Source organism: Argiope bruennichi, chromosome 10 (assembly GCF_947563725.1).
Source record: "Argiope bruennichi chromosome 10, qqArgBrue1.1, whole genome shotgun sequence".
NCBI classification, from domain to species: domain Eukaryota; kingdom Metazoa; phylum Arthropoda; class Arachnida; order Araneae; family Araneidae; genus Argiope; species Argiope bruennichi.
In genome coordinates, this window is record NC_079160.1 from 72587855 (window position 1) to 72601449 (window position 13595).

The 13595-nt window shown below is 31.2% G+C and overlaps 2 protein-coding genes across 2 annotated transcripts in view; one reads left to right on the forward strand and one right to left on the reverse strand.

Moving 5' to 3' along the window:
* LOC129988196 (spondin-1-like) overlaps window positions 1-1927 on the reverse strand; it is a 59281-nt gene extending 57354 nt beyond the window's left edge. Inside the window, exon 1 of the mRNA XM_056096353.1 lies at window positions 1033-1927. Within this exon, the coding sequence (XP_055952328.1) occupies window positions 1033-1249 (217 nt within the window). The 5' untranslated portion in view covers window positions 1250-1927. The remainder of the gene's footprint in view (window positions 1-1032) is intronic.
* Window positions 1928-12209: 10282 nt separating this feature from the next.
* Window positions 12210-13595, forward strand: LOC129987590 (uncharacterized). Its single transcript, XM_056095552.1, has one exon. It carries the CDS (start codon window positions 12210-12212, stop codon window positions 13593-13595), a length of 1386 nt encoding a protein of 461 aa, XP_055951527.1.

Genomic DNA, 13595 nt, shown 5'->3' on the forward strand with positions numbered 1-13595 from the left:
ATTATTCACCGGATTTAAGCCTAGATTTCATGTTTTTGAAATATAAAAAAATACCTGTAAATGTGAATTGATTTTCTTTTGGAAAATATTCATCTGCGACTTTTTGCAGATATATAGTTAACTACTGCATCAAAAATCAAAATGTTATATTGTACAGAATGAAAAGTTAAGAAGAACGAAACAGAATTCAATAACATTCTGATTAATTTTGTCCATATAATCGAAATAATTTAAATCGGTAATTTGTTATAATTAACACAGCATTTCTGTCTCTAATCTTTTATTAATAAAAATAAATGACGATGATTTGGCGCTCTACAAGCCAAATCGCTTCATGTAGAGTTACTACATTTTTAGCTTTTATATACTTTGGAAGATGGAAATGTGCACCTCAAAACGATTTTTGTTTCAAAGGTTAGTTAAAAATTAATTGAAATGTTAGTGTACTACTTTCCCCAATAACTTTCAAAATTATTACAGTACAAAAATAATTTTTACATCATCTTAAAATTTCAAAAAAGGATTTTTCAAAGATACCAATTTTTTGCCGTATACTTTTGACTATTTTTAATTAAATTTAGTAGTTAAAATGAAACTCAAATTGTTTCCAAACTATTACTAATAGTGCTTTTTATTATTATTGGCTTTTTTTTCATTGGTAATAATCAAGATATAAAGCTTAATTAATAGTTTTTTTTGTATATTTGCTTTCATTAAAATTTGTTTAAATTTTAAACCTAAAAGTCTTAAAATGATTTTATTTTTAATGTTCAAAGTTCAAATTATATAATAGAAGAGATGACAGAAAATTTTGTAAATGTTTATTTTATTGAACAGAACGATGTAATACTTTTAAAATTTTATGAGTTAAAAATATATTAAAATTTGAAGTTTAAAAAGATTTTTTGAGATATCAAGACAGTTAATTAAAATATTTAATTGAAATTTTTCGAAATTATCAAACCCGGTGAACCAATTGTCACCAAAGGTGCTTAGTACAGAAATACACAACAGAATAAAATATCTACTTACTTGTATACACTTCTCCTGGTTGATACTTTTCAGGGTGCCCTGATATTTCAATGTAGAATCCCTTATCCCCCATCTCCCTGGGGGTAGTAACACCCTGTGGAGCTCTTCGACACCGGCCCGGATGGTTCAGGGGTATGATGCGTGGTTCCATCTCCAATACCTCAGCACCCAAACAGCAAACGATTAACATCCAAGCGAACACCACCAAGCGATGCATTCTTATTATTTGAAAACAACGAATGAAATGAACAATTCCGCAAACGATTAGAAAGCCGAAAAATCTTCAATGCCAAAATCCCTCATGTGCAAACGATATTTCTCGAGAAGAACTGCGATAGTGCTCTCGATGGATCTTCCGTGAGTTCTGAGAGTAGAAATCGTTTGCGCGAAGTGAAGGTGAGGAGTTGGACGTAATTGTTGCGTTCTTCGGTAGTTTCTTTGTGTGGGCGGGAAGAGAGATGAACTATTTATTTATAAAAAATCCGCGACAACAAACACAGTAGGGTTTTTTTTGTTCATAAGGAATATATGTTTGAACAATCTTGCGTAACAGAACTTCGTAGTAGCAGCTTCTCGGCTAATCTATACCATTTAATCGTTATACGGATAGTTTTATTTTAGCTTTCAGTAGAGAATATAAGAAGTGGTTTGTATTCTTCTTTGTAGGATATTGTAAATATTAATTAGCCGGCAAAACATTTGTTGATGATCAGTAGTACAACTGTTTTCTATGGGAACCATATTGCGACGAATGAAGGATTTTGCATACCATCGACTCTAAATTGATTCCATATAGCTAAATTTTAGAATGTTTCAGTTTCACACAGCTTTATTCCAGCCTACCAAATTGGGACTCCTTCGTCTTTGATCGATTGGATAAGACAATCAGTTTTCTGCCACACACACAAATGTGAAGAATATATTATAATCAAACAAATTTATTATAACAAATTTAATCTGAGAGTGTTTCTTAGGGAAGCGGTTTCCTTACGATATTTTCTGTTGTTAATTTTATGATTGCGATGATGTATGCTCCATAAAGAAAAATGTCGACCCATTGCAAGCGGCGATTTTATAAATCACGATTATCGAATAATCGTGAAAAATTCGAAACAATGCATTTCGTTTTGGATATTTTCCGTAAATAACAGAAATCTTGCTGTTTCGAGGAGAATTCTTTACTCTAAATAAAATATTTCGTCTTATATCTCTTACGTCGTTTGTGGTATCTCGATATAAAATATCGTATGCAATGTTTGCAGTTTTCTTTCATCCGTTAGCTTGAATTGAATACGTTCCATTAGCCAAGAAAATTGACTCAACCCAAAGGTAATATAAAATCTTGACAGTTTCGATTGAAAGAGAAATTTGAGCGCAAAGGAAGGAAATGGGCTCCACCTGCAAGCAAAATCGCCAACAGATATTATTTACCATAAAAATTTACATACATTATATAATATTTTATATGAATTAATGACATGGTATTATAAAGAAGGAATGCGGGAAGAACAATGTTTTATTAAAATCCTCAGAATAAACGAAAACAGCGAGCGAAGCTTTACAGGAACAGGATGTCAGAAAAACATATTTAAAAGATACAAAACAGAATCCCACTTAGTTGATGGTTATTAAACAAATGTTTGGATATCGTTTGAGAATTCTCAGAAAACACTCTGTTCTTTATAACCCATTTCTCTAACGAACAAAACACACATCATGGGTATTCAATCAATCACACTTAATGAAATGGTGAGAAGATTTCGTAATGATATCCAGGCGTCTAGGGCATCCACAACATTTTCATTGAATGGTCATTTGGCGTTTGGAATACATGAAAATTAAATCACATACAAATGTAAAATAACCGATATTATTTCTTTAATTTTCAAAAGATAATGTTTATAAAAAAAGAATAGTTTGCTAATGCTAGATTCGCTGAAATATTATTGTTTATTATTATGGAATTTTGCTAATATACAATAAACGATTATGTTTTTCGTTATTATAGCTTTTTAATTCTCATAATGAAGATAAAATTTAGAATGAAATAAAATTATTACTATTAGCTCATAAGCATTAATATCCACAAACGATTTTCGGCCTTTAGGTTCCGTTTCATTTTGGAAGCTCAAGGCATGTAAAATCAAAGGAACAAACAACTGAATGAACTAGTTATTTAAATGATAATTATAGTAGATAAATTTTTCTGAAGCAAACATGAAATATAAGCTTTAACTAGCGGAAGCGGTCTTCCCAAAACTTTCTCGCATACTCTCTAATAAATTTGCCAACCCAGAGAAAGCCTTAAATGGCACTGACGTAGAATAGTTACGAAATATTAATTTTTGGTGCAAACGTAGAATTTTTATAAAATTTTTTAATCATGATTGGCGAGTTTTTGGCGATCAATTCCCGATATATCATAAATAGGATCCGAAAATCAAATTTGTATTTTAAACATATCTTTCACGCCGATTGAAACAAAATTTTGACACAAAACACTGCACTTGCAGACATAAATTCCCATACCAAATTTGTTATATTTAAGTCATGTATTTTTTAATTATCGCGTTTACATATTTCTGAAAGTACAAACTGACAGACAGTCAATCCCTCGTTGGATTTGGCTCAAAATTTGAAAGGTGCCTAGAATATATATGCTAATTATGTGTATTGAATTTTATATACCTAGCTCTATTAGTTTTGTAGTTACATTGAATTATATTCGGACAGACGGACATTTTCGAAAAATGTGTTTTTGAACTCGGGGAGTTCTAAAACGTGGAGATTCGCCAAAATGTCGAGTTCTAATCTTTTGACGATTACTATATTTTTCCTATACTACGTATACAAGAAAGTAATTGTTAAAAACATATAACTATTTTAAAAATAAAAGATTTTTTGCTATTTACTTAAAATTCCAAAATTCATTGAAAGTAAATGAGAGACTTAAATAACAGCACTATCAGTGTCTGGATACCAAATACTTAAAGAAGACCGTAACACTTGCGCTGATTCCAAAAAACGTATGTCTATTTCTCTTCGTTTTACTCTTCTCACGGTTTGTGTCATGGTGCTTAGAGCGGCGCGAAAAATGTTTCCTCTGCGAATAAATGACTGCAACTGATCTCATAGAGACGACCACTTCGCTTGACATTCTAGAACGAAGTTCAAGTGGATCACTTAAAGATCGTCCCGTGATAAAAATCATGTCTTTTTCATACCGTTTTAAAACGGCCAATGCTTATCAAGTGATCCTTTCAAAGTGTATCTTCTAATTTTAGAATGTTGTGTCGCATTTGAAGGACCATCTCCTATGGAAATTAGATTTAGTAGAAAGTTTATAAAACAGAGAAAACCATTTTTTGATTGCTTATAAAATAAACAGTTCAAAAATTCTACTTTCATTTGGTACACAAAATATATACCTTAGCTATTAACCCTTTCAGGGGGGGGGTCATTAAGATTTTTGAAATATGATGAAAAAAACCCAATTATTGTGATTAATAGGTTATGTAAACATGCATTTTGCAACCAAATTTTTAAAAAAAATATTTTTTTATCCACAGGGGCTAGAATTTTCATTTTAGGACACTGCCCGTCTAGAGCAATCACTGTAAGAAAATCTTTCCAAAAAATTGAGCAAATTTCTTATGAAAATAGCAGTAATTATGAATATTTTATGTTAATAAACATTTTTATTTATGTTTTAGGTAATTTGAAACATTTAAAATATTAAAAATACAATTTATGATATATTTATTACAAAATTTCTAAATTATATCATATATATATAAATAATAAAGAATAGAAACCATTGCAATTTAATACAAATATCAATTAAGAATAAGTACTATCTAACTAAAATGCTAAAAATATATATTCATAATTAAATTTTAATTGATAAATATCAAATAGGAAGCAAAAAAAATTAAGAATAAACTCATTATTTGGTATGAAATCTTCCGAAACATGTAAACGTGTCTTTTTGTCTAACACACAATGGCACATTGCATGTTTTGCACATTGTTCGTGTTTTACGTACATTTTCTTGGAACTGCACAGGAATTTTTTTTAGAACTTAACAGGAAAAAAAATCGCAAAAAATTAAACCAGAAAAATAAGCATTAAGCATTAAAAATAAGCATTAAGTATCAAAAATAAGAGATCGTTTGGAATGAAAGAAATATGTGATATGTTTTCTGATTTCAAATACGGTTGGTCTTTCTCCGAAGACAATACCCCCCCCCCCCCCCGAACACAAAATTTGCATTGCGCCCTTCTCTGAAAAATGTCAAGTTATAGCCTTCCCACGGATACGAGAGGCGACAAAACAAAAGATAAGTGAATGAATAAACAGAAGTCCTAGACGGGTGGTGTCCCCAAACGAAATCACCCAGAACTCAACAACTTTAGTTCATCCTTAAATGAATTTGAAGCTTCTAAAGAATTATGATCTAAAATCTCATGGATATTGCAAGAAAGCAAATGACATTTCAGGCAAAACATTGAGGCATTTTTAACATAAAATTAATACAAAAAAAAAAACACTATATAAAATTGCTCAGGTTGCCATCTAATTGCACTTTTTGCACGAATTCCATCTAATTGCAATCCAATTGCACTTTTCCAACAATTTTTTGAGTTTTAGAACCAATAGTTTTTTTCACAGAGAGTTTTAAAATTGGTTTCTTGTTTTGCTATCACCGCCCCTGAAAGGGTTAATAAATCATTGTATATGTATTATTTATAAAAATTCAAATCATCAACAGTTACTGGCTCTCTTTTGTAATCAGCAATCTGATTCGATCTTTTGATGGCATTTTGAGATTAACAACGGTAGACAATCTCGGTCTCATTTAATGATATTAAATAAATTATTCGTTGTCCATTCCTGAAATTTTTTCAGCGCTTGAATTAATATTATAAGCAATCAATGCGGAAGTTTGAGTTAAAAATAAAATAGTATAGTCAGAAATGACATGTTATTCGCATATATGTGGGAAAAAATTGAATGAAAAAGTATTTAATAGGGTCGAAATCAAGGTCAAAGAATAATGAATTCCGGAAACACGTTCACCCTTTGGACTCTCATCTCTTAGCGACGTAGGATGGTAAAAAAGTGGTCGCGTCGAGATGCTGAAACAAGCCTAAGATATTAGAGTAATGTTACGATTTTGGAACTAAAAGATCGAATTTTTAAAATTGTTTAACATTGTATCCTATATTGCCTTTCACGACTTCCAAGTGTGTTTGTCATATTTTTGGTGAAGGCCATTTTAAAGAACCGCGAAAGCCGCTTAATGCGATCACTGCAAATTTTATCACTTGCTTTGTCTTAAAAGAATCATCTAGTCCTGAATCGACGTATTCAAATGCATACAAACATAATGTGATCAATGCATAGTTTTGTGTTATCAATTTTCAAGTACAGAATCGACCAATCCTTCATTTTCTAGGATCGTAAACTTTTGACATTTGTGAAGTTTTTCAATGCACTTATAACGAAACATCTGAGCATTATATTTCCAACGACATAGGATTCATACTCTTATCTGGATTGGTTTAAAGGGACACCTACGCTGCCAGCTTTGAGTTGAAATTTGAAAGCAACTATGAGATGCTGATACCTGCGACTAAATTACGAAAACAAATTAGATAATAAAGGACTAATTTTAGGGTGAAATTAATAATTGAAATTCTTGAGAATTATAAAAAATTATCTAAAATGAGTCAATACACCGGCATAGTTAAAAATTTCGTTTTCATTTTTTTGTGTAATTTTGAAAAATTTGTAGATTTTATGAAAAAAAAAAATCAAGCAATAATTGTTGATGATTCTGATGGGGATAATTTGTTAAAAAATGCCTTCGAAATGAAAAACCTGAAATGATTCATATTTTTGATGTTTGCACCACCGTTCATTTTCATATTTTAAAAAACAATACAATGAAAATTTTAAAAGCAATTCAAATATAAAAAATAAATAACTGGTGAATTTTCGTTAAGGAATAATTATTGGCGAGTACTAATTATTGATTTTTTTTAGTTGAAATTAATTATAGATGGTCTTGAGGTAAGAATTTTCAATTTTTCCCCTTGACTAATGGTATCAAAATTCTTATGATCAAAATTGAACAAATTAAGCGAAAGCTATTATAATTGTGAATTTATGTTGTTGTTGTACATCTCCAAGAACAGCAAAGCTACATTAAGTCTATGACAATGTGCATCCTGAAGAAGTCCAATACTAACAGTGGATTGTCAATAAGATTCTGCTTGGAGAGGTCCAGATAAATAAGTAAGTGATCAAATGAAGCCTCTTCCATAAAAAAACTTGGACTTCAAAATGCTTTGAACCCTCAGAATGTTTCATAGTTAAGTGCCCATAGAAAAAGTGAGTAAGAGTAGTCCGATCCTGCCTACAACAGTCAAGAGTCAGAGAGCCCCCTGGAAGACTAGTTTGTGTGAATTTATGCTACCTCGAAAGTTTCAAAGTAAAGGTTAATGGCATCTTGAACATAATATTTTAAATTAATAGATAATTTAATTAATAATAGATTTAAATTAATAGATAAACAGTAGTATTTTTCCTTCGCTATACCTCTAAAATTCATTGCTCTTTTCCCCATGTCGTTACGCTATTGTGTAACAGCAAATATAGATCAGTAGTGGCAACCGGATCTGCTAAGATACCGCAATAATTGCGTGGGCCAATTCCGCAAAGAAAAATAACGGAAGTGCGAAGCGCATCAATTACATATCAGAATTAAGAAAAATAATTAACCCAACCCGTGAACTACAGAGTGATGAAATTGTATGTCGCAACATTGCTGATGAATTTGTCGAGTCCTGTCCTTTCATTAAACGTCATTGAAGGACGCGGAACTAATTCTAGAATTTCGTCAATAAGTTCATTGTGGTTCCGTAGAATCCGCATTGAAAACTCAAGACAAATATGTAATTCTATCAGATATAATATTATGGATATATAGTATCAAAATGGCTTCATTACAAAATGTATTCGGCGTGATTTCCTTTGTTAAATGATATTAGTTGATATATTCATTATTAGTCTGATTAAAATCATCTTAACAAGTAGTGTTAATATAGTCATTCAAGCTTAATTTCCTCTTCAAATGCAGATAAAAATTTTAAAAATTAAAAGGAAAAATAGAAAAAAAATAAAAATGTAATTTTGATTTAAAGATAAGGTTTTTATCTTTAAAACTTTTTAACTATAAAATAAGCAAGATAAAAAAAAATTAACATTTTGAAATGCAAGTCTTTTTGACTGAAAAATCCACAGTTAAAGAATCGAAAAGAAATTTTAAAAAGTAAGCTTTCCGATTTAAAAAAATATAAAACGAAATAATTATGTCAAAAAAATAAAAATAATAAAATATTTAATCTCGAAATTTAATTAAATCGCAAATATAATACTGATAATCAATTTTTTCTTTAAAATGAAAAACATGGTTGTCTTTATGAATGTGTAAATAGTTTTAGCACCATTCATTCGTAATATAACATAACACAATTTCTAAATTTAGCTCGTATTTTTTTTCACAATTTTAGCTTATATTGCCCTGAATTTAAATCATTTATTTAAAAGTTTGGAATAAGGTCTAAGTTTAATACTTTCTTCTATTACTTTTTTTATCTTTATATATAAAAAATGATTTTTTAAAAGATTTTATGTTTCGATAATGCTTGATAAAGTTATGCCTTTTATTGTTTTATTGAATATTTTATAACATAATGCTATATTATGTAATATATGTAACATTATAATATAAAGCATTAATAAAAACAAGTTTAAATACTATTTTCAAGGGAGGATCCATAGTTTGAAAACAATTTTTATAAATAAGGATTTATAAATCAAGTATCCATATCCTAACATTTTTGTACTTTTTGATCAATAGAAGGAAATATTTAATTTCTTAAATATTTATCTTTCCGCTTTTCCTGATTTATAAGGTAATGCATAATCATATTCACTTACATTTTTAATATAATCTTTAATATGATAGTTTAAACATCTTTCCCTATATTTCATTTTAAACAAATCCAATTGTTTTCTCTTCAAAATTATTTCTGTTTGATAAAATAAAACCTTTAACATTAACAATAAGTATTTATATTTATTCTTTCAACATCTTTATAATGATCTAAAGCCCTTGTAAAAATGCTGCATTTTCCAGAAGCAATAAAACGAATACTTATGTAAATAAAAAAAAATAACATGTTTTTAATATGTCCTGAAAATTTTTGATGGTGAATTTTTAAAATTCACGACCTCAAATTTTTGAGACAATGAGGCAATCTGTATAGGGCTGGGAGAAATTTTATACTTTTTAGTCCGTTTTAAAAAAGTGGTACAGTAAATTTCTTTTTTTAAATAATTACTTTTCGCTTTTTAGTCTTTCGTATGGGAAGTTTCGCAGTCGATTTCAAATTAGCTTCCCTATGAGCTAACGACTTCGAAGGACGCCATTTGATATAAATGATTGAAAGAGTAAAAACATTTTCAATCGATTGCAAATTTTTTACTGATAAGAAAGACAAACAGGCAAAGAAATGAGTGAATATTGCATTGTCATTCAGTTCTGAACTATATTTAAAGTTTCATGTCTCTAGCTCATTGGGAAGCTAGTTTAAAATCGACTTCAAAATTTCCATGAAATAGAGCAGAAAGCGGGTTAATATAAACGTGTGGATAATAAAAAATAAACAATAGCCTGGTATAAGAAGTAGAGTAATGCTACAGGTATGGTTAAAAAGAGATGTCATTAAAAAATTGTTTCTTGGCAAAAATATTCTGTATCAATAAATGATGCTTCTAAATATCTTGTCCAATGGTAATACAGAAATTCTTCATTTTATGAAAAAAAAAAAAAAACCTTTCTAATCGCTAGAAATCAAAACCTAAAACTCCAGTGAGTTGTATTCATCTTTTCTTGGACTTCAAAATAATCTTTTAGTGATGACGTTCATCATGATTGTTGTATATTTAATTTCAAGTAGTAAAATCCTAGTTTAGTGTTCCCCTTATTTTGCCAAGTATCCCAAAAATATACTAAGTCGCCAATTAATAGCCAATTACAATCGCGAATTATAGCTAACCATAAAAATAATATTATGAAACAATTACAGTTTCCCGCCATTTCTATTAAAATTATGAGATTTGTTGATAACACTTGTTTTTCTCAAAGAACACTTCTTTTTGAACCTTTATGGTTCGCAAGTGCTGTATCTCCTTTGAATTCAGAAATAACGAACTTTTGCAAACTGACTGCGCCAGTCTGTACTTTAGACAATGACATTCGAACACCCGATGCCTTCTACATCTGAAAAAAGAAAGTACCGAGCAGAAATTTTTAACTTAAGAAAAACATCCTATGGCTCCTCTAGCAGTGGGTGCGGGAACCTAGTAGCTTCACTAGAACACTGAATATAAGGATTTTTTTTCTCGAATAATTCAAAAGAAATGGAATAAATCGGGCAAGCTGTGTCTTCGGAAACTGAATAAGGCACGTGGCTTAATTTTTTAGCTTAGAAAAACATCCAAAGGCTTCTCTAGCAACATGAACGGGAACCAGTAGCTTCGCAAGTTCATTAAACTTTAATTCAGAGAATTAAAAGAACAGCATAAGGAAAAATGAAAGCATCCGTTTCTAATAATTTCGCTATTATAGATTGATGTTTTTCTTAAGAAGAAATTTGAAGGAATAGATTCCCTTACTCGCTTTAACCGATTCTTCATTTGAGCAGGGAATAATTTCCGTGAAAAAAGCAGAACTTTTCTGTGATGCAAACGTCATTCTGTTGGCGCTATAGGTGTAAGCGTCATACCAGTTGCAACTCAACTCCGCTCCAAAATGTAATTAATTCAGATTTCGCTTTCTCGATGTAAATATGCTTTCGAAACTTTGCTATGTAAATAATCGCAAATAAAGTGTTCTCTCATATCACATCCATAGTAATTATTGAAGATATTTCACAAATTGGCGTCCGCGACAGGATGATGAGGTAAATAATGTCCTTTATTCTTATCTTCATTTACAATTTCGATAATTCCCTCTCGAATCCATTCATTAAACACATCATCATATTCGCTTAAATGTCCTGATCGAATAAGATTTTTTGTAGTTGACATTAAACGCTTAGTGGCTAATTCTTTGTTGCTTTCTAACTCTGGATATCAACTTTTCCACGGCAAACATACTTCATATCTCTTGTCTTCATTTCTCTTAATAGTTTTACGGAAAAATTCAACTGTTTCTTCATCGGCTACCTGCCTTGATTTAATTTCTACAGGATCTCGTATACCGATGGCATCTAGACTCCATAATTCCGTCAAATCTAAATTGGCAACATAAATAATATTCTCCAAAGATTTCGACTGTTTCGTTTGTTTACCTTGAAGTGTCCATCCGAGTTTTGTTTTTATGGCTACTAAATTTTTATCAATGTGTTCAATGGATCCCGTCAGCAATACACCAAGGTAATCTGCTCCTATTAATAAATCTATTTCAGGAGTGTCTTCCCCTGTATCACTTAATTCTATATTTTTTCTCTTCAAAATGGGAAAAATGTCAGGATTACTTACACGAGGAATAGCACCACATATTTTCTTTTCATCTAAAACGGAAATGTTGTGCCTGAAATTTGAACACAAGCTTTGCAATGTAATGTTATACACATTATGGGACTTTTGTTTAGTTTCACTGCCCCCAAAAAGTCCATGACTTAACATTTCTTGATCTACTGGTTCCAATCCCAGTTCATCCACAACATCCTTTTTTATGAAAGATCTTTGAGCACCGGTATCGAATAATACTCGGATAATTAAAGATCTGTCTTTATTGATGATTTTCACCAATACCGTTAACAATAATGTAGATGAATTCCTTGGTGACAAGAGAATCTTGGCATCTAATTCAGGTGATGGATTCTGTTTTGTTTGATTTATATTTGGACACATAATACTATGATGTTTTTTCTTGCATATAATGCACTTCAAATAGGCCCTACAAATCTTCGAATTATGACCTGGTTTCAAACAAATAAAGCACGCACCTTTCTTCTTTAATATTTCTTTTTTCTCTTCCAGTGACATATCAGGAGCTTTAAAGCATTCTGTTGTATTATGAAATGACTTATTACAAAATATGCAGAAAAATATGCAAACTTTCAAAGACGATTCCGACATTCTTAAAGTTAGAACTAAGCTCATACTGGGAGATGAAGAAGAGAATTTTAAGTGCCCTATATTGTTGCCAGGTAACCATGAAATAATTCGTCGATTGATACACCAGAAACATTGTGAGTTGCAGCATGCCGGACTTCGAACTCTCATTTCCAATTTGAGGGAAAATTACTGGATTATTTCTGTCAATAAAATAGCAAAACAAGTAAGCTCTCATTGTATTACTTGCAAAAGATTTAAAGCCAAACCTACGGAGCCACCTTTAGCACCTCTTCCTAAAAATAGAATAAAAGTTGCTGCAGCATTTGAAGTCACAGGGATTGATTTGGCAGGCCCATTGTTTTTGCGTTCTGGAGAAAAGACATGGATTTTCCTTTTTACCTGTGCTATTTATAGGGCTGTTCATCTTGAGTTAGTCAATTCCTTGTCCACGGAAGCCTTTATAATGGCTTTAAGAAGATTTTTTGCTAGGAGAGGTCGAGTTAATATAATCTACACTGATAACGGCACCAACTTCGTTGGTTCCAGTAATGCTTTGAAAAATCTAGATTGGGAGAAGATCATGTCGTTTTCCACTATCAAGAAAATTAAATGGAATTTCAACCCTCCAACTGCCGCATGGTGGGGTGGATGGTGGGAGCGGATGATTCGCATGCTAAAAGAAATGCTAAGGAGAATTTTGGGCCGAAAGAGTATTGATTATGAAGAATTGGAAACTCTTATATGTGACTGTGAAGCTACAATAAATTCCAGGCCTCTCACATATATTGAAGATAATTCAGAAGGTCTAAGGCCATTGACACCTGCTTGTTTCTTGCAAGGCATTCCTAGTAGTGATACAACTGATTTAGACGAAATCGACAGTAAAAGCCTAAATAGAAGATTACGTTTTATTCAAAAACTACGGCATGATTTAAGAACGAGATTTCGCAACGAATACTTAGCAATGTTAGTGCATAAAGGTCGTCACACCCGAGATGAATCTTTGAATGTTGGAGACATAATTCTCCTTCAAACTGATGGAAAACGCCTTCACTGGCCCTTAGGAATTGTAACTGAAGTCCTCCCTGGAACAGATGGACATTCAAGAGTCGCCAGAGTAAGAACAGCTCAAGGGGAAAAATTAAGACCATTCCAGAGACTTTATTCCTTGGAAATCAGAAGTTCTGAAAAATTATCATTCATTGCTCAGCAAAAGGATAAAGACACAAACACTCAACTTCCTGCAACTCCAGCTGTTTCAGATCAAGATTCCAGTGAAGATGATGATTATATAACCAAAGTAACTCCTGATGTTGTCAGTAAAGCTGGCCGGCGTATTAAAATTCCCAACAGACTCGATTTATAA